General features: G+C 41.9%; 1 protein-coding gene across 3 annotated transcripts; it reads right to left on the minus strand.

Annotated features, from left to right (window-relative positions):
- Positions 1–1,031: 1,031 nt before the first annotated feature.
- LOC106586638 (gap junction alpha-5 protein) lies at positions 1,032–21,967 on the minus strand. 3 transcript variants are annotated; one of them, XM_014174142.2, is made up of 3 exons: positions 21,793–21,967; positions 20,177–20,421; positions 1,032–3,997 (listed from the first exon to the last, which is right to left on the minus strand). In XM_014174142.2, exon 3 carries the CDS (start codon positions 3,970–3,972, stop codon positions 2,797–2,799), a length of 1,176 nt encoding a protein of 391 aa, XP_014029617.1. In that variant the 5' UTR covers positions 3,973–3,997; positions 20,177–20,421; positions 21,793–21,967; the 3' UTR covers positions 1,032–2,796. The 3 variants fall into 3 exon arrangements, with proteins under 3 accessions (XP_014029617.1, XP_045563656.1, XP_014029618.1); XM_045707700.1 differs by lacking the exon at positions 21,793–21,967 and having other exon boundaries at positions 20,177–20,898; XM_014174143.2 differs by lacking the exons at positions 20,177–20,421; positions 21,793–21,967 and adding an exon at positions 5,225–6,077.
- Between the last annotated feature and the right edge of the window lie 206 nt (positions 21,968–22,173).

The following is a 22,173-nucleotide window of genomic DNA, read 5'->3' on the forward strand; positions in this document are numbered from 1 at the left end:
GGTCTGCCATGAGAGGTGACTGTATAGTTCCCTTAAGGAAAAGCACCTTTAGTAAATCTGCTTTCTCTGTGAGAGCTTCCCATGTCTGGAATACACTGCCATCAGACACACATAACTGCACCACATATCACACTTTCACAAAATGCATGAAGACATGGCTAAAGGTCAATCAGACTTGTGAACATAATCTCTAGCTGTGTATTGCCGCTTTCCATGTTGTCTGTTGTCTTTAGCTTGTGAGGTGTGGAAACACTGTTGTTTTTATGGATTTTGTCTTGTTGCTTTTTGTTCTATGTTGCTCTGTCTGTATGCTATGTCTTACTTGTCCTATGTTACTCTGCGTGTGCTCACTGTTCAATGATTGTCTATATTGTAATTGTTTTTAATAACCTGCCCAGGGACTGCGGTTGAAAATTAGCCGGCTGGCTAAAACCGGCACTTTTACTGAAACGTTGATTAATGTGCACTGTCCCTGTAAAAATAAAATAAACTCAAACTCAAACTTCTATTATGAGAAATACTGGAATTATATTCATATTTATATGAAATTTATGTATATGTATGAAAATACATTATTGATCTATTAGGAATTATTATGGATTCATTATTATGGGGGTTGCACAGCTCACAAGGCCCTTTGAGGATGTGAGGCCTGAGGCAATTGCATCTTCTGCCTAATGGTATGTCTGCTACTGTGGACAACCAGATGAGAGCTTGTCTGGAGGCAAGAGTAAAGGTTGTGCAGCGTTGCAATGCCAATGTATTTCTTTGAAGGCAACTATTTTTAGGACCAGTCTGTAGAGGACAAATGTTTGGGCTGTGGTAGACTTTTTCTGAGAAGGTATGCGTTACATTGACCGTGTTCGAGAGCATCACATCCATGATCCTTTGTGGGTAAATGGTGATTGACTGATCTACAAATAACAATAAGTAGTTATTTATGATGCAAGGTGATTTGTAGATTAGTCTGGCAGATCGCCTGCACTGTTGGCTGCAATGTCAAACAAGCCCATTAACTTCTGTGAGAACAATTTATTTGACATATTCGTTTTATTGCAGACTTTACAAGAACACAATGACATTGAAATGTGCACAGAGAAATGTCAACCAGTCACCCGTTTGTTGGCATTCCAAAATACTATTACTGTAAATTACTGGTTGTTCCTCTCTATAGATAAAGAAAATATGATTCATGTAATTACAAAGAGGTCTTTATATTCCAAACCCCAAAAGGCCTAGCCTAGTGCAAAATCAGTTGAGAACTTCACAGATTGTGGTTATGCCTTCTCTATTAGCCTATAGGCCTAGACATGTCATTTTATGACCAGCCTCACACAGTTAAACAAAAATAAATCAAATTTAAACAAAGATGAAAAGATATGGAAGAGAGGTGGATAGCTACTAATGTGACAATCAACAGTTTCACAGTCACAATGAAGGAACTACACTGTATTTTAAATGTTCAAGGGGAAATTTCACCACCTAGTGGTTAACAAAAAAAGAAACGCTGAAATATACTGAAGGATGATCAACTTTCCAAACTTGTGCCTTGATTGAAGGTAAATTATTTGTATCCATACTGTATATGACTTTTGAACACACTTTTAAATTATATCAGGACATGTTCACACATCTAACATGGAGCTAAAAGACTTTGACTTTGAACATTTTGTAGATTCACATTTTGTAGGCACTTTTGCATAGCTCTTCACTATCTGTACCTGAGTGCATACAACCCTCTGTAATTATTGGTCTAAGCGTCTGTTGAATGGAGAGAAATCAGTTATTTTGGCACAGCTGTCCCTTGTCCTTACTTCTGACTGGAAGATAATGCTGGTGCTATGTTTCTGTTTGTATGCCATCAGGATTAAACACAGAGAACACAGTTGCTCCTGCTATATTTGAAGGTGATATAATGCACAATGGATTGCATTGCAGGGATGTGTGTCACAATTTCACTTTCCAAACAACATGACAGCTGCAAATAGCCTCCGTCACTGGATGCCAGGGATCGGGGCAACACTGTTTGGTCAGACCCCTGAGGATAGGGTTTTGTCCTCCGATGAGAGCAGTGTGTGCATGTGTGTGTGTGTTTTCGTGCATGCTTGTGTGTGCGTGTTTACATTTGCATGCTTGTAAATGTTTGTGTTATTATAATGGGCAGCTGGATAGACAGTGGGACAGTTTTTAGCATACTGATTGTGCAAGTTTAAAGTACAATATTCTCAGATTTAAAGGTACTTTAAAACATCAAAAACATACAATGTGCAATTATCTGTTATTTATTTCAAGGCTTTTTCCACACAGTGATTTAAAAGGTATATTTATATTTTGCTTCAATGTCAATATTTGATCAACGTTATCACAGTCCATGTTTCAAGCTTGGCCGGCCACTTGTTGCTCTAACAAAAACAACCAGTTCTCCCAGCACCAACGGTCACAGTCTCAAAGCTCAGTCCAATATGCAAAAGTTCTCAAGATCCATTCAACCCACTCCCAGGGATCTTACAGACCCCAATGGCTTTCTTCCTGTAGTGCTCATGGAGTTCTAGGCCAGGCAATCTTCCACAGTTCCCCTAGATTTGGGCTGAATGGAGCTAACAATGGAGCTAACACATCCATCTTTAGCCCCGGTGTCTGTCTTGCCTGCTCCCCTTCTCTGTCTCTGGCTGCGTATATATACCCAGCCTGCTCCACTCTCCTCTAAGCAGGGCCTTTCTCTCTCTGTGTGTCTGAAAGTCCTCTCCCTCCGCACCTTCTAAGCCCCTCTGTCTCTCTCTCTCCGTCTGTCTGGTTCTACACGGCCAGGTCGTCTGGTCGAACCCGGCTGCTGGTGCCGCTGATCTTGCTGAGGCTCTGTTTGTCCTTCAGGTACCCGGTATGCAGTAAGGGTGGCGCAGAGCACCCGCTGGGCATCTCCCCTGGCACCTGGTTGTAGTTCATCCTCAGGAAACCTCCCTCTCCCTCCAGGTCATCATGGGAATGGTGGCGCTCGGTGGCCATGTTGACGGAGTTCTGCTGGTGCGCCATTCTGTTGTTGAAGGGGTGAGAAGGCATGGAGTTCATGGGGTTCACAGGGGTCAAGGGGGTCATTGTCCCCGACAACACCAAGCACTGGCGAAAGTCAGGGGGAGGGGTGCAGCCTGGGGAGTTGTGACTTGGGTTGTCGGGGTCCCTGGTGAAGGGGATTGCCACAGCATTATGAGTGGTGTTTTTGAGGGAGGCGCGAGTGCGTCTGCACTTCCTGTACCGCCTGTAGGCCAGGTGGTAGAGCTCGACCACAGAGAGGAGGAGGGAGACACCTGCCACCACCAGCATGAAGACGATGAATACGTTCTTTTCTGTGGGCCGGGACATGTAGCAGTTGACTGGGTTGGGGCAGGGCCAGGCCTTGCAGTGGTACAGAGCCCTGAGGAAGACTCCATAGATCATGTACTGGACCACGATGAAGATCACCTCCATCACCGTGCGGATCAGGATGCTCAGAATGTACGTGGATAACAGCGCCCCCCGTAGGCGAACCCGCCCAGATGCCTCCAGCGCCTTCCCACAATCCCTCTGCTGGAGATACGCTTTCTCACCCGATACGCTCCCCCCCTCTCCCCTCCCCTCCTCCTCCTCCATCCCCTCTGTCTTCTCCTGCTCCCTCCTTTTTCGTTTCTCATCCCTCCGCACTATGTGCATGGCGTGGCCCATGTAGATCAGTGATGGTGTGGACACGAAGACGATCTGTAGGACCCAGTAGCGGATGTGTGCGATAGGAAACGCCCGGTCATAACAGACATTGGTACAACCGGGCTGCTGGGTGTCGCACAGGAAGTCACTCTGTTCGTCTCCCCATGAGGACTCAGCGGCTGTGCCCAGCACCAGGATCCTAAAGATGAAGAGGACGGTGAGCCACACCTTCCCTACCGACGTGGAATGTTCCTGAACTTCCTCCAGGAAGTTCCCCAGAAGACTCCAGTCCCCCATGTCTGCTCACTGGTCACTGGCACACCTGAGAGAGGAGGAGAGGGAGAGAGGAAGATAGAGAGGGGCAGAGTATGGGTAAAGGAGAGAGAGAGAAATGGGTCAAGGAGGGAGGGAGAGAATGGAGAAGAGATAGAAAGACAGGCAGTGAAGAAAGAAAATGGGCAGAGTAAAGAAAGGAGACAAAATGTAGATTATGATCAACCATGACAGCCTAGAGACTCCCTTATCCTGGTGATAAATGACCAGTGTGTGTGTGGCATGGTATAAATAGCCTGTGATCAGCCTGGAGATTTGGACACGACACAACGGCCTGAGAATGATCCTTTTCCCACAACACACACAAACACAATGTATGTTTTATGGCATTTCGAAGTAAATAGTGAGGTTGTTTCTGAGAAATTATATTTGTATGATTTTGTTGCAATCCTTGACACTGACACATTATAACCCAGATAATGTATGACAGACAGAGCGGTTGATGGACCATAGGGCAGCACAAGGCTAGGAGCTAGTAGTGCCTAATGTTACAAATGGAATTCTGTGACAATCTTCATAATCTCCAGAGCACCTGGCAACAATCCTCGGTCACCATGTTTGAACCGGTTAATTGACGCCTTTGATGTTTGATGTTTTTCACTCTCTCTACACTTTCCATCTCTAAGTTCCACTCCTTCTGTGATTTGTATGTGTGTGTGTGCATGTGTGCGTGTGTGTGTGTGTGTGTGTGTATGTGTGCGTGTGTGTGTATATGTGTGCCTGTGTGTATGTGTATGTGTGTGCGTGTGCGTGTGTATGTGACGTTGCACCTTGACCTCAGTGTGAGAGTTAGGGTGAGACCCAAACATGGCAGTGACAGGCTGGTGTGTGTCTAATACCCCTATAAGGCATCTCAGTAGACAGTTTTATGGGTGTCATAAATGCCCCAATCATCCAAGGGTTAAACCAATCCATCAGTCCTCAACAGGAAACATCAGAGAGACAGAGAGCTGTCTAAATATATACCCAGAGCACGATTTAGGATGGCAATGAGTAACTAATAACAATGAGTTACAGCAGAAAGGATGACGGTAGAACAGTCTGAGAGGTTTTTCCACCATTTCAGCCTCAGACTCACTGGTACCACTAAGTACTCACTGAGTGAACTAATCTGAATTTTACTACAAATACTCAACAGGGGGAAAAAAGTATCTTATACCTGTGTATACCTCCACCCACCCACACACGCATACAAATACACACAAACGTATCTTACCGTGTGTGTCATATCCCATTGATTGTTATCCATAAAGCTGTTTTGAAATGTTTGTTAAATTTCTCTTAGAACATGGTTAAGACTGTACGGTGAGTAGGACACTGGCTCCATCTTATCTGCCTCTCTCACTCTCGCTGTGAAGTGACTATGACCATGAGACGTTCGGCAGTTCTCTCTCCCTGGTTTATGGCAGTTGGATGGAAACCGGGTGGTGTTCCAAGCAGAGTCAGTGCTCTTATTCCCCCAGGCGGATTGAGTTTCAGGGAGGGGAGAGGGGCAGAGGGGTGAGGAGGGGAGGGGAGAGGGTCAATGAGACTGGGACACTGGAAAAAGCACCACTATGAGAACAGGAGAGTGGAAATGTTAGCGGTATCCATCCATTCCCTGAGCTCAGAACTGATATGTAGGAGAGTTAGCCAAGCTAAAACCCTTAAATTCCATGCTCCCTAAATGCTCGCATTTAGTGCTCGCAAAGTAATTGAATTAATTGAATTAATTGAATTCGCCACAGGGTCTTTAAAAAAACTATCAAAATCCAACTATCAAATCAGCACACAGCTTTGGCTAGCTATAATGCTTTCTTGCCATTAGATAATGTGTCGACAGCAAGTCACAAAAAACTGAGGTGTAGCCAGCCTAGACAAGAGGAAGGGAGTGAGAGCCTGGCCTTAACAATAGCAGGAGGTAGGAGTTAAAACATTAAAACAGTCATTTTGCTACCAGGCTGGACTGACAAAGGGTTTCCTCACAAGTTTACAACCCAACCTACAGGCTGTCTAGCCTGGCTGGCCAACATTAGCTACATTATTAGGACCATAATGAAGTCAGACGTATACATAGACTCAAATAGACTAATGTTGTGCTTAGTTAGTTAAAGCAAGTTATGGTATGTTCAGACAAATTTGCTCAAAGTGGTGAGGTCATCTTTTGTTATTGTTCTTCATTCTGTATCTTGAGCATTCCAGTAAGCTTTAGACCCGCACCCTTATGAGTCACTCTTGATATTTCTGACTGTGTTTATTTCTCAGACTTTATTTGACATTTTTTTTTGTTCCCAGACAGAGTTGGCATGGTCAGTCAGAGGAGGGTAAGAGGGGTGAGAGGTAGAAGCATGGGCACCGGGGGCACAGACCTGTCACTGGAGCAATTATTAGTCTGTCAGTCTGTCTGGACAAACACACATACACACCGGCCATAGCGTGGTGGGAATGGAATCTTAGCTACACTGAGAAACGGGAACGGAGCGGATACCTCAATCGGTTGGAGTTGGCCCGAGCGGTCTCAGTGTCTCCCTCCTTTACTTTACTTCCTGTTCTTATTCTCAGAGGAAGCAATCCCAAACAATATGATTTCCTAAAGACAAGCCACTTAAAAGGAAACCTCCCTCTTAATAACTCGTAGTTGGGAAGAGAGCTAATTTGATATGAATGGAAAAGGAGGAGTGGTGGAGCTGGATGAGAGGAGTGATTGCTTTTTAGAAAGTGGTTGGCTGAAGGTTAAACAGTTTTGTTTAAATACAATAGGGAGGGATGCACTGCATTGAAAAATATGTTAACAAAAATGACAAGTTTTGCGTATGTGTCATTACTAGTCAAGAGAGAAGTTCCAGTCATTTGTCCTGATGTATACATAGCACCACCTGGTATCTTCCCATATTTGCCGTCACATCTGAGATTGTTCCATTCCTAGATGCCCAGTAATAACTAGGGATTTACTGTAATACACTGGTAGCACCATGGATCATCTGTACACTGTCATAGCTGTCGTATTGGTTTATAATATCTGTCTCCGAGTAATGGGCTATGAGGTATGTAACACTGCGCACACTGGGTATTGCACATCACTCAGCTACGTCTCTTTGACATTGATCAGAGCACAGGGGACGTTACAGAGCAGGTAGGCAGATGAGGCCATAGGCTGCGTCGGCATGGAGAGAGTCTGTGGTCTGTATTGTACTGTATAGAGAAAGAGAGTTATTGTTAATACAAGAGAGTAAGAGAATCCTGTATGTTTAGGGATGGGGTTGTGGTTGGACAGTAGGCCTACACACTTTGCATTGAGTGAGGTTGCACTGCATTTAGTGAACATACTGTAAACGGAGGGCTACAGAGGGTTGGAAAAGTGGGTGTCATGCCTTAACTCTTACCATAGGGACCTGTAGTGGAGCAGCCTATAGACAGAGAGTGGATCAGGAAATAACAAGAGAGACAAACAGAGTGATATAGACAACCTGTGGTCCAGTATAGTAGAGGTAGAATCTTGGCTGGTATTTACAGTCGTTTATACATACATGGACATTGAGTTGACCTTGACTGGAGAGCAGCCAGGCTGTATTCCTTAGAGATGAAATGGCTAGCAAACTGCATCGCTAGTGTGTGTTGGTGACTGCTATTCCCCTGCAGTGCAGCTACACACCCAGCAGCAGCAGCAGGGCTTACAATGCCATTGGAATGAACGCAGTGTGTTCTCTCCATGCAGGGCAGGGCAGGGCAGGCAGCAACACAACAACAATAAATCCTGTCTGACGCCTCTCCTCTCTGCCTGGGCTCAAAGCATTGCCTTAGAGGGCAGTTAGTCCTTCTCCAGCTGGAGAGCCACCACTCCATTCATGGGACTGGTCTCTATAATTTATAGCTGCCTTTTAAAACGCTGAGTGTAAGACTTTTTTCTGTGTTAACAAGTGACGTTTAACAAGTGATGACTCACTTGAAAATCCTAACCCACAACCCCAGTTAGTCCTCTCTCAAGTCTTCAATGCTCTATCTTTGCTTACCACAGGTATATAGACTCCTGCAAGAGTACTATCAGAACTGGTCAGTCTACTTTACTGAACTATATGAGAGGAAAGTGATTCCCTCACACAGACAAGTAAATTAGAAAACTTTACACAGGCTTGTTGAGAGAAATAAGTCTTGCTACAAAACAGCCACCCCTCCTCCATCCCCTATTCTTTCCAACCACTTCCCATCACAACCCTGTTCTCCTTCCCAATCTCCCAATCTCCCCCACCCATCATCCCCAATCTCTCCCTCCTCTCATGTATCCACCAGATGAGAATAACAGGGGGCAGGGTTGATTTACACACATACTCCCTTTAATACTATCATCATTAGTCTGACCCACTGACGTGCACCTTTTCTGTACCCATAGAGGACAACAATATATACTGCTCCAAAAAATAAAGGGAACACTAAAATAACACATCCTAGATCTGAATGAATGAAAAAATCTCCCCATTTCTGCCCCTTTTTTTTGTCAGTTTTGCAGACATCCTAGATCTGAATGAAAGAAATAATCTTATTAAATACTTTTTTCTTTACATAGTTGAATGTGCTGACAACAAAATCACACAAAAATAATCAATGGAAATCCAATTTATCAACCCATGGAGGTCTGGATTTGGAGTCACACTCAAAATTAAAGTGGAAAACCACACTACAGGCTGATCCAACTTTGATGTAATGTCCTTAAAACAAGTCAAAATGAGGCTCAATAGTGTGTGTGGCCTCCACGTGCCTGTATGACCTCCCTACAACGCCTGGGCATGCTCCTGATGAGGTGGCGGATGGTCTCCTGAGGGATCTCCTCCCAGACCTGGACTAAAGCATCCTCCAACTCCTGGACAGTCTGTGGTGCAACGTGGCGTTGGTGGATGGAGCGAGACATGATGTCCCAGATGTGCTCAATTGGATTCAGGTCTGGGGAATGGGCGGGCCAGTCCATAGCATCAATGCCTTCCTCTTGCAGGAACTGCTGACACACTCCAGCCACATGAGGTCTAGCATTGTCTTGCATTAGGAGGAACCCAGGGCCAACCGCACCAGCATATGGTCTCACAAGGGGTCTGAGGATCTCATCTCGGTACCTAATGGCAGTCAGGCTACCTCTGGCGAGCACATGGAGGGCTGTGCGGCCCCCCAAAGAAATGCCACCCCACACCATGACTGACCCACCGCCAAACCGGTCATGCTGGAGGATGTTGCAGGCAGCAGAACGTTCTCCACGGCGTCTCCAGACTCTGTCACGTCTGTCACATGTGCTCAGTGTGAACCTGCTTTCATCTGTGAAGAGCACAGGGCGCCAGTGGCGAATTTGCCAATCTTGGTGTTCTCTGGCAAATGCCAAACGTCCTGCACGGTGTTGGGCTGTAAGCACAACCCCCAACCTGTGGACGTCGGGCACTCATACCACCCTCATGGAGTCTGTTTCTGACCGTTTGAGCAGACACATGCACATTTGTGGCCTGCTGGAGGTCATTTTGCAGGGCTCTGGCAGTGCTCCTCCTGCTCCTCCTTCACAAAGGCGGAGGTAGCGGTCCTGCTGCTGGGTTGTTGCCCTCCTACGGCCTCCTCCACGTCTCCTTATGTACTGGCCTGTCTCCTGGTAGCGCCTCCATGCTCTGGACACTACGCTGACAGACACAGTAAACCTTCTTGCCACAGCTCGCATTGATGTGCCATTCTGGATGAGCTGCACTACCTGAGCCACTTGTGTGGGTTGTAGACTCCGTCTCATGCTACCACTAGAGTGAAAGCACCGCCAGCATTCAAAAGTGACCAAAACATCAGCCAGGAAGCATAGGAACTGAGAAGTGGTCTGTGGTCCCCACCTGCAGAACCACTCCTTTATTGGGGGTGTCTTGCTAATTGCCTATAATTTCCACCTGTTGTCTATTCCATTTGCACAACAGCATGTGACATTTATTGTCAATCAGTGTTGCTTCCTAAGAGGACAGTTTGATTTCACAGAAGTGTGATTGACTTGGAGTTACATTGTGTTGTTTAAGTGTTCCCTTTATTTTTTTGAGCAGTGTATATAACAACAGCATACATGTCACGTCCTGACCAGTATAGAGGATATTTTGTTATTGTAGTTTGATCAGGACGTGGCAGAGGGTAGTTGATTTATGTATTACGGGGTTTGTTGGTCACTGGTTTATGTTTGTATTTCTATGGGTATGTTCTAGGTTAGTTTTTCTATGTGTAGGTTGGGTGCTGGACTCTCAATTGGAGGCAGGTGTTTCTAGTTGCCTCTGATTGGGAGTCCTTTAAGTAGGTGTGTGTTTTGTTTGTCACTTGTGGGTAGTTATTTGTTAGCACTGCTTTTGTTGAGCATGCTACTCTGTTCCTGTCGTTAGTTTGTTTATTGTTTTTCGTGGTGTTCTCATTTTTATAATAAAGATTTTTATAATAAAGAGCACGCAACCCGCTGCGCCTTGGTCCCATTCTATCTTCCTCGACAGCTGTGACAATACAGTATATAACAGCAATATATATAACAACACTATATATAACAACAATATATATAACAAAAATATATATAACAATAATATATAACAACAATATACAATATATGACAACAATATATAGACCAACAATATATAGGAAAAACAACAATATATAGGAAAAACAACAATATATAGAACAACAACATATAGAACAACAATATACAGTATATAACAACAATATATAGTACAACAATATACAGTATATAACAACAATATATAGAACAGCAATATATAGAACAACAATGTACAGTATATAACAACAATATATATAACAACAATATACTGTATAGAACAACAATATACAGTATATAACAACAATAAATAGACCAACAATATGTAGAACAACAATGTACAGTATATAACAACAATATATAGAACAACAATGTCACGTTCTGACCTGTAAAGGTGTTATTTGTTAGTGTTTAGTTTGGTCAGGACGTGGCAGGGGGTATTTGTTTTATGTGGTTCAGGGTGGTTGTGTGTATGTGTCCATGTAGAGAGGGGTATTTGATTTATTAGTCCAGGGTTTTGGTTATTGTTCTATGTTAGTTTATTTCTATGTTCTGTCTAGTCATTTGTATTTCTATGTTTAGTTAATTGGTGTTGGGGCCTTCAGTTGGAGGCAGCTGTCTATCGTTGCCTCTGATTGAAGGTCCCATAATTAGGGGTGTGTTTGTATTTTGGATTGTGGGTAGTTGTATTCTGTTTTGTGCTTGTCACCTGACAGAACTGTTAGTCGTTTTCTGTTAATTGTATACGTGTTTATTTTGTTTCTCCTTCTTATATATTAAAAAGAGAAGATGAGTATACACTTCCCTGTTGCGTCTTGGTCCTCCACACACGACACCTGTTACAAACAATACACAGTATATAACAACAATATATAGAACAACAATATATAAGAAAAACAACAATATATAGAACAGCAATATTTAGAACAACAACATATAGAACAATATACAGCATATAACAACAATATATAGAACAACAATATACAGTATATAACAACAATATATATAACAACAATATACAGCATATAACAACAATATATAGAACAACAATATACAGTATATAACAACAATATATAGAACAACAATATACAGTATATAACAACAATATATAGAACAACAATATTCAGTATAGAAAAACAATATACAGTATATAACAACAATAAATAGAGCAACAATATATAGAACAACAATATACAGTACATAACAACAATAAGTAGAACAACAATTTACAGTATATAACAACAATAAGTAGAACAACAATGTACAGTACCAGTCAAAAGTTTGGACACATTTATTCATTTAAGGGTTTTTCTTTCTTTCTACTATTTTCTACATTGTAGAATATTAGTGAAGACATCAAATCTATGAAATAACACATATGGATTCATGGGTTGAAGGTATTTTGATTTGTTTAACCTGTTGGGGTGTAGGGGGCAGTTTTTTCACGGCCGGATGAAAAACGTACCCAATTTAAACAGGTTACTACTCTGGCCCAGAAACTAGAATATGCATATTATTAGTAGATTTGGATAGAAAACACTCTGACGTTTCTAAAACTGTTTGAATGGTGTCTGTAAGTATAACAGAACTCATATGGCAGGCAAAAACCGGAGAAAAATCCAAGCAGGAAGTGGGAAGTCTGAGAATTGTAGTTCTTCTTTTGATTCTCTATCGAAACTACAGTGTCTGTGGGGTGACGTTGCACTTCCTAAGGCTTCCATTGGCTGTCAACAGCCTTCAGAAAGTGGCTTGAGCATTCTGTCACTGGGCAGATAATAGGAGCTCAGTTACTGAGTGGACTGCCTGGCAACAAAGGGATTGGATATGCGCGGTCACGCGAGCGCGCCGTTCCTTCTTTTTCTTCTTGAATGAATATGCTATTGTCCGGTTGGAATATTATCACAATTTTACGTAAAAAATACCATAAAGATTGATTTTAAACAGCATTTGACATGCTTCTAAGTACGGTAATGGAACATTTTGACTTTTCGTCTCTGGTACCGTGCTCGCGTGGTATGCCTTTGGATATTGACCTGAACGCACAAACAAAACGGAGGTATTTGGACATAAATATGGAGTATTTCGAACAAAAACAACATTTCTTGTTGAAGTAGCAGTCCTGGGAGTGCATTCTGACGAAGATCAGCAAAGGTAAGACAATATTTCTAATACTAATTCTGAGTTTAGGTTGCCCCGAACTTGGCGGGTGTCTGTATAGCTCGCTGTGATGGCTGAGCTATGTACTAAGCTATTTTAAAATCTGACACAGCGGTTGCATCCAGGAGTAGTCTATCTATAATTCTTTAAATAATTGTTATATATTTTGTCAACGTTTATGATGAGTATTTTTGTAAATTGATGTGCACATTCACCGGATGTTTTGGTGGGAATACATTTTCTGAACATCACGCGCCAATGTAAAATGTCGTTTTTGGATATAAATATGAACTTTATCGAACAAAACATACATGTATTGTGTAACATAATGTCCTAGGAGTGTCATCTGATGAAGATCGTCAAAGGTTAGTGGTTCATTTAGCTGTGTTTTGGGTTTTATTGACACATTGACACACGTCCTTGCTTGTAAAATGGCTGTGTGATTATTTTTGTCTATGTACTCTCCTAACACAATCTAATGTTTTGCTTTCGCTGTAAAGCCTTTTTGAAATCAGACAATGTGGTTACATCAAGGAGAAGTGTATCTTTAAAATGGTGTAAAATAGTTGTATGTCTGAGAAAGTTGAATTATGACATTTTGTTGTTTTTGAATTTGCCGCCCTGATATTTCACTGGCTGTGTCCCGCAGGTGGACGCTAGCGTCCCACGTAGCCCATAGAAGTTAACCCTTTTTTGGTTACTACATGATTCCATATGTGTTATTTCATAGTGTTGATGTCTTCACTATTATTCTACAATGTAGAAAATAGTCAAAATTAAGAAAAACCCTTAAATGAGTAGGTATTTCCAAACTTTTGACTGGTACTGTATATAACAAAAATATATAGAACAACAATATATAACACAACAATATACAGTATATAACAACAACATATTGAACAACAATATACAGTATATAACATCATTATATGTAACAACAATATATAGAACAACAATATATAACACAACAATATACAGTATATAACAACAACATATAGAACAACAATATACAGTATATAACAACATTATATGTAACAACAATATATAGAACAACAATATATACAGTGCATTCAGAAAGTATTCAGACCCCTTGACTCTTTCCACATTGTGTTACATTGTTACGTTGTGTTACGTTACGCCTTATGCCTTACGTTACGCCTTATTCTAAAATTGATGAAATTGTTTTTTCCCTCATCAATCTACACACAATACCCCATAAGGACAAAGTAAAGACAGGTTTTTAGAAATTTTTGCAAATTTATAAAAAATACAAACTGAAATATCACATTTACACCTTTGGCAGCGATTACAGCCTCGAGTCTTGTTGGGTATGAAGCTACAAGCTTGGCATACCTGTATTTGGGGAGTTTCTCCCATTCTTCTCTGCAGATCATCTCAAGCTCTGTCAGGTTGGGGAGCGTCGCTGCACACCTATTTTCAGGTCTCTCCAGAGGTGTTCAATTGGGTTCAAGTCCGGGCTCTGGCTGAGCCACTCAAGGACATTCAGAGACTTATCCCAAAGCCAATCCTGCGTTGTCTTGGCTGTGTGCTTAGGGTCATTGTCTTGTTGGAAGGTAAACCTTCGCCCCAGTCTGAGGTCCTGAGCACTCTGGAGCAGGTTTTCATCAAGGATCTCTCTGTACTTTGTTCCGTTCATCTTTCCCTCGATGCTGACTAGTCTCCCAGTCCCTGCCGCTGAAAAACATCCCCAAAGCATGATGCTGCCACCACCATGCTCCACCGTAGGGATGGTGCCAGGTTTCCTCCAGACATGACTCTTGTAATTCAGGACAAATAGTTCAATCTTGGTTTCATTAGACCAGTGAATCTTGTTTCTCATGGTCTGAAAGTCCTTTTGGTGCCTTTTGGCAAACTCCAAGCGGGCTGTCATGTGACTTTTACTCAGGAGTGGCTTCCGTCTGGCCACTCTACCATAAACGTCTGATTGGTGGAGTGCTGTAGAGATGGTTGTCCTTCTGAAAGGTTCTCCCATCTCCACAGAGGAACTCTGGAGCTCTATCAGAGTGACCATCATTTCTTGGTCACCTCCCTGACAAAGGCCCTACTCCCCCGATTGCTCAGTTTGGCCAGACAGCCAGCTCTAGGAAGAGTCTTGGTGGTTCCAAATTTCTTCCATTTATGAATGATGGATGTCACTGTGTTCTGTTTTTTATTTTTATTATATATGCAAAAATGTCTAAAAACCTGTTTTCTCTTTGTCATTATGGGTTATTGTGTGTAGATTGATGGGATTTGTATTTATTTAATCAATTCTAGAATTAGCCTGTAGCGTAACAAAATGTGGAAAAAGTCAATGGGTCTGAATTCTTTCCGAATGCACTGTAGAACAACCATACTATATATAACAACAATATATAGAAAAACAATATAAAGAACATCAATATACACTATATAACAACAATATATATAGCAACAATATAAAGAACAACAATATATTGACAAACAATATAAAGAACAACAATATACAGTATATAACAACAATATATATAGCAACAATATATATAACAACAATATAAAGAACAACAATATATAGAACAACAATATACAGTATATAACATGAATATAGAACAACAATATGACTACCACAGCATCTTAAAAACATTTAGACAGTCACTTTAAGAGCCATAGGTTTCCACTGGGAGATTCCATGCAATGCTATGTGTTGAAATGAAACTCCTAGCAAAGAAGTGATATGCCTTGTCCATTAAGTATGTATTAGTGCCATTATGTATGGCTGAAAGGGCCCGTTTTGTCAGATGGTATATGTTACTGTATGTCTGGTTGGTAGACCAAGGATTGTAATGTCCTGTGTCCATGTTACTGCATGTGCCTGTTTAAGATGGAAGACATTGACAAATCTGGTAACATACTGAACACCCATGGCCATTAACAAAGTTTTCTTTATTCTTATGTAGTCCTTGACCTGGATGTTTTAAGGTCTATCTATAACACTGTAGAAACAAAGCATACCATGTCACTGTATGCCACAGTTTGCACTTTAAGTAGATGTATAAAAGCCTCTGCCAACGGCGCTTTGTAACCGAAATATCCCCACCAATAACAGTCCCGCTTGCATGTACTGTGCAGTGACAGCATAGCAACAGTGGCACAAGCTCAGGGAAATATTAAGAAAACTTCAAATCCCCCTCCTCCCACCTTACTCTTTGAAGTCCCAGTGCACTGCTTGGTGTACCATTAGAGAACAAAGATGTTGGATAAGGATGCCACACTCACCCTGAAATAAACCAGGTGCCCAATCGTTGTTTTGGTTTTAACAGACACTACCAGTCAAAAGGGTTTTCTTTATTTTCACAATTTTCTGCATTGTAGAATATTAGTGAAGACATCAAAACTATGAAATAACACACATTGAATCATGTAGTAACCAAAAAAGTGTTAAAGTCCATATTATGGCAAGAACAGCTCAAATAAGCAAAGAGAAACAATAGTCCATCATTACTTTAAAATGCGTAAAATTTCAAGAACTTTGAAAGTTTCTTCAAGTGCAGTAACAAAAACCATGATGCGCAATGATGAAACTAGCTCTCATGAGGACCGCCACAGGAAAGGAAGACCCAGAGTTACCTCTGCTGCAGAGGATAAGTACATTAGAGTTACCAGCCTTAGAAATCAACATCAACTGTTCAGAGGAGACTGCGTGAATTCGGCCTTCATGGTCAAATTGCTGCAAATAAACCACTACTAAAGGACACCAATAAGAATAAGAGACTTGCTTGGGCCAAGAAACACAAGCTATGAACATTAGACCGGTGGAAATTTGTCCTTTGGTCTAATGAGTCCAAATTTGAGATTTTTGGTTCCAACCGCTGTGTCTTTGTGAGACGCAGAGTAGGTGAACAGATGATCTCTGCATGTGTGGTTCCCACAGTGAAGCACGGAGGAGGATGTGTGATGGTGTGGGGGTGCTTTGCTGGTGACTTCAAAGCACACTTAACCAGCATGGCTACCACAGCATTCTGCAGCGATACACCTTCCCATCTGGTTTGGGCTTAGTTGGACTATCATTTGTTTTTCAACAGGACAATGACCCAACACACCTCCAGGCTGTGTAAGGGCTATTTTTCCAAGAAGGAGAGTGATGGAGTGCTGCATCAGACCTGGCCTCCAACCGACTTCAACCCAATTGAGATGGTTTGGGATGAATTGGACCACAGAGTGAAGGAAAAGCAGCTCAGCATATGTGGGAACTCCTTCAAGACTGTTGAAAAAGCATTCCAGGTTAAGCTGGTTGAGAGAATGCCAAGAGTGTGCAAAGCTGTCATCAAAGCAAAGGGTGGTTACTTGTAAGAATATGTAATATAAAATATATTTTGATTTGTTTGACCTTTTTGGTTACTACATGACTCCATATGTGTTATTTCGTCGTTTGGATGTCTTCACTATTGTTCTACAATGTAGAAAATAGTAAACATAAATAAAAACCCTTGAATGAGTAGGTGTGTCCAAACTTTTGACTGGTACTGTATATATGAGACGGAAACTGTTTGAGGTCTGAGTGACCCTCCTCTCTAAGCACCGGGACCCTCCCCTGGATTAACATGAACTATTAGTTTAATCATGACGGGGTGGGGATAGACCCCCTGGGCGAGTTGGGGGGTGACAGGGGGCCACATGACTGCTACTTACAGAGCAGTGAGCCACCAGCAGGCCATGGGGATTGGGAAGCCATAAATCAGTCACTGTCTAACCCCTCCAGACAACACACAGCTAACCAGATGATCTGCTACCTTACATGGAGGTCTGCCTTCTCATCTGCACACTAACTGTACAGACCCACATCCCTGTTTTGAGCTATTGTTTTAACTGCATATTGTTACTGGGTCGCTCAGACCAGACACCAGTCTGTTGCCAGAGGGGAAGACAGTTGATCTTATCTATTTGATGTTTGATTATCAAGTACCTTTATTTAAGTTAAGTTCTGAAAGAAAATGTTGTTTTATTGCACTTATTTCTAGTTTGATTATAAAGTTGAGGTTCATATTTTCTGTGGTTATCAGGATTATCAAATTGGATTATGGATTTAATAGTATTATGTCACTAGTTTGTTTTCATAGAAAAGAGGGTAGAGAGTGAGGCAATGTCAGTAGCATACAGAACAGAGACCAAGTGTTACTTCAGATGTTTTACTGTTATCTTTGTTTCCAAAGGTTCTTCTAGTGAACAGGGTTGTGTCAGACCATGGAATGTTTGTGCGATACATTAACACTATTATAATGCTCTTTCTTATCAATAGCATCAGTATTTCCATCTGCACTGAAATGCATGCTTGTTATCATTGACTGTCAGTTTTCTCTCTTGTGTTTAGAAATGATAGGAAGTGAAGATTGCCCATCTCTGCCTGGCTTCTGTGTAAACTCTAATGACAAGGTGCTATGTCATGTGTCATGAGACTATGTGCATCTACGAGGTAAACAAAGAGCTATAGCTACAACACTGAAAAAGGTAGACATCTGTCATCTAAGCTGTAGACATGTGGGTACTATTTAATGGCAAATTGGTATGTGTCTTGTATTTGTTAATGATGCCGTTTTGATATTTCATGATACTTCATGCCTTTTTAGTTTACTTATTTGATGACAATGGATAATTTCTTGTAGATTTTAAATGGTGGTGTAGCTGTATGACTATCCCTCATTGTCAGCAGCATACTGATAAACACAAGAAAGAAACCTTTCGTAATATACACTGAGTGTACAAAAAAACAGATGTCCTTTGGGTGGTGGACCCTTCTTGATACACACAGGAAAATGTTGAGCATGAAAAACCCAGCACCGTTGCAGTTCTTGACACAAACCAGTGCGCCTGGCACCTACTACCATACCCTGTTCAAAGGCAGTTATATTTTTTGTCTTGCACATTCACCCTCTGAATGGCACACACACAATCCACGTCTCAATTGTCTCAAGGCTTAAAAATCATTCTTTAACCTGTCTCCTCCCCTTCATCTACACTGGCTGAAGTGGATTTAACAGGTGACATCAATAAGGGATCATACTGTAGCTTTTACTTGGATTCACCTGGTCAGTCTATGTCATGGAAAGATGTTTTGTACTCTCAGTGTAAGGTTTGATATTTCAGCTGTGTCATCTTACACAGCTGAACGTTGAAGTAGTTTGTTCAATCAAATTTCAATCAAATGTATTTATAAAGCCCTTTTTACATCAGCCGATGTCACAAAGTGCTATACAGAAACCCAGCCTGAAACCCCAAACAGCAAGCAATGCAGATGTAGACGCACGGTGGCTAGGAAAAACTCCCTAGAACGGCAGGAACCTAGGAAGAGACCTAGAGAGGAGCCAGGCTCTGAGGGGTGGCCAGTCCTCTTCTGGCTGTGCCAGGTAGAGATTATAAAAGTACATGGTCCAAGATGTTCGAACGTTCATAGATGACTAGCAGGGTCAAATAATAATAATCACAGTGGTTGTAGAGGGTGTAACAGGTCAGCACCTCAGGAGTAAATGTCAGTTGGCTTTTCATAGCCGAGCATTCAGAGTTAGAGACAGCAGGTGTGGTAGAGAAATAGAGTCGAAAACAGCAGGTCAATACATTGTTAAAGTATATTTGTCTCTTGAGCTGCTGGCTGGATGAATTATACTCTGGAGGAGAGGTATATGGCTGGTGTCACAGAGAATCACAGCCAAAGAGTTTGAGTGAGAGAGAGAGAGGGGGGAGAGAGAGAGAGCATACAGAGAGAGACTAAAAAGTGAAAGGGAGAGAGAGCGAGAGAGATGGAAAGAAAGAGAAAAAGAGAACGGGAGTCCGGGGAGGAGAGGGAGTGAAAGTAACAGTGTTCCTGGGACAACAGAGCTACTAATGCACACCAGAACCCCTAGCAATTGTCCCTACACTCTTGTCTGTGACAGAGACTTCACGGCTATGGACCAGTGCCCTGTCAATGCTCTGTCTCAAATAGTAACTGACAGAGACACTGGGTATGATGCTTTAGTGGCACAGCAACAATATAGAATTAATAAAAGAGACAGATGTTATTTAGCATGCCTCTATACAACCCTTACACACACTCACTGAGTGACACCTGTATGATGCCTGTGGAAGTCCTGGTATCCCTGAGTGCACCTAAGAAAAGAGACTCTTTCCCTCCCACTGGACAAAAACTGGTTGAATCAACACTGTTGTTTTCACACCATTTCAACAAATAAAATCTATGTGATGATGTTGAATCAACATGGAAAACTGATTGGATTTGCAAGAAGTTATCAACGTAAGGGAATTTTGACTTCTTTTCACCCAACCTTTAACCTAAATCCAATGACATGGTGAAATATTTTGTTAATTTCACATTGAATTCACATTAGCTGACAACTCAACCACATGTAAATCACAACTAGATGTTGAAATGACGTCAGTGCCCAGTGGGCTGAGTTTCCTTTATCTCCTTTGAAGTGTCCCCCTTATGTTTGTATGCACGATCGAAGGTGATGTGGTGGTATTTACCTGTTCTTGCTGCAGATGGTGATGTCTGTCAACACTGAGGAAGAGGGTCCTTGGAGCTGCTTCCTAGCAGTGTCTTCCCCTCAGAGACGGATGGAGTGGAGGATGGAGGATGGGACCGGGACGTAGAGGAGTGGTGACCTGGTCGGATGAGTGGAGATGTGCTGGCTTGGAGGACAGAGGTTGGTGGAGGTCAGTGATGCTGAGTCGTACCTCTTGCAGACAGCATCCGATGTCATCAAAAGGAGCTGGGTAAAGTAGTGTAGAATAAGATCTGTGCAGAGTATAGTAGGATCTGAGTAGATTAGAGTAGATAGGATAGGATCTGAGTCGAGTAGATAGGATAGGATCTGAGTAGAGTAGATTAGAGTAGAGTAGATAGGATAGGATCTGAGTCGAGTAGATAGGATATGATCTGAGTAGAGTAGATTAGAGTAGAGTAGATTAGATAGGATCTGAGTTGAGTAGATAGGATAGGATAGGATCTGAGTAGATAGGATAGGACAGGATCTGAGTAGAGTAGATAGGATAGGATAGGATTTGACTAGAGTAGATTAGAGTAGATTAGATAGGATCTGAGTAGAGTAGAGTAAATAGGATTGGAGTAGAGTAGAGTAGGATCTTTGTAGAGTAGAGTAAAGTAGAATAGAGTACAGTAGAGTAGAGTAGAGTTGAGTAGGATCTTTATAGAGTAGAGTGTAGTAGTGCTGGAGCACTGTGCTGTCCCAGGGTGAGAATGCTACCCTGCGCAGGGGGCATGGGAAGAAAAGCAGAGGCATCACGAGAGAGCGTTTCCACTCTTCCCTCCTCCCTCTCTCCTCCTCCATATCCTCCTCCTCTTTCTTTCCTTACTTCCCTCCCAATCTCCTCAAGCTACAATCCCTCTCCCAGATTCCCTGGTTGGCTTCCTGCCACTTAACAGTATTTTGGTGGGAAGAATTCCTTAACATCAGGAAGGAAAGTATAATTGTGTTCAGGGATCAATAGGAATTCCGTTCTGACAAAGATTCCAGCTGCATTATTTAGTCTTTATTGTGTTTTTTTAGTTTACTACCATCAAGAGTATAGTCTGTATGTGGTAGTCAGCATAAACCTCAGACAGCAATAAATTCTGTCCCAGCTTACTATATAACTACTGTAATTTTTTTCAGTTGTGAAATGTGTAGGTAACATGAGTAATTATGCCAAGGAATATACGTAGTAGAATCACTCTACCGGGAAATAAATATGATTTCAGATGACTGCAAGTAGTTATGAAATATTGTGTCTTCGAGCTTTTAAAAAGTTTTGTGGAAAATGTTTAGTGTTTAGTGCAAAGTTTTAAGTGTGTTACTTGCAGTAGATAATGTCATTGTTATATTTGAAACAGGTTGAATGTTTATGATACATTTGCAAAAAAAATATTGATTATGATTAATAACAAACGTAAAAAAATATGAACGATGATCAGAATTCAATAACCATTTTAAATTAGCCAGAATCGGATACCTCACCCTTGTTCAACTACTTTGTAAACATGAAGTCAGCGATATTACAAGCATATCTGGCCTACTGTATATTACAGCATGCCCCACAGATGCCAACAACAATCGACCCCCTCTACGCTGTGGTGAGAATACCTGTTTTGGTCATGTCTTGTCTTCTCTCCCTCCTCCCTTGCTGTCAAACACGGTCCTGTTCTTGAGTCAGGAGACAAAGTTTGGGATTCCGGCCGATACTCCTCTTCACCCTCTTCCTCCTCCTCTCTCTTTTTCTCTCCTCCTGTCCTGTACACAGAGCCAGTGTCTGGCCTGGCTGGTTCCACTGTTGTAGATGTATAGGCCTGCAGATATATGACAACATTATATAATGGCAATCTTTTATGTTGTGATTCCTCCTTGCTGCAGGGCTCGAGTGTGCACAAAGGCAGCCTGTTCAAACAACTGTAATTATGTGGTGGGGGCACACACACACACTGAATGTCACAGACACACACACTGAATGTCACACACACCGAATGC

The sequence above is a fragment of the Salmo salar genome, chromosome ssa25 (genome assembly GCF_905237065.1).
Source record: "Salmo salar chromosome ssa25, Ssal_v3.1, whole genome shotgun sequence".
Lineage (NCBI taxonomy): Eukaryota > Metazoa > Chordata > Actinopteri > Salmoniformes > Salmonidae > Salmo > Salmo salar.

Coding starts and splice junctions, on each gene's coding strand:
- LOC106586638 (XM_014174142.2), bottom strand. CDS start 3,972: ATGGGGGACTGGAGTCTTCTGGGGAACTTCCTGGAGGAAGTTCAGGAA.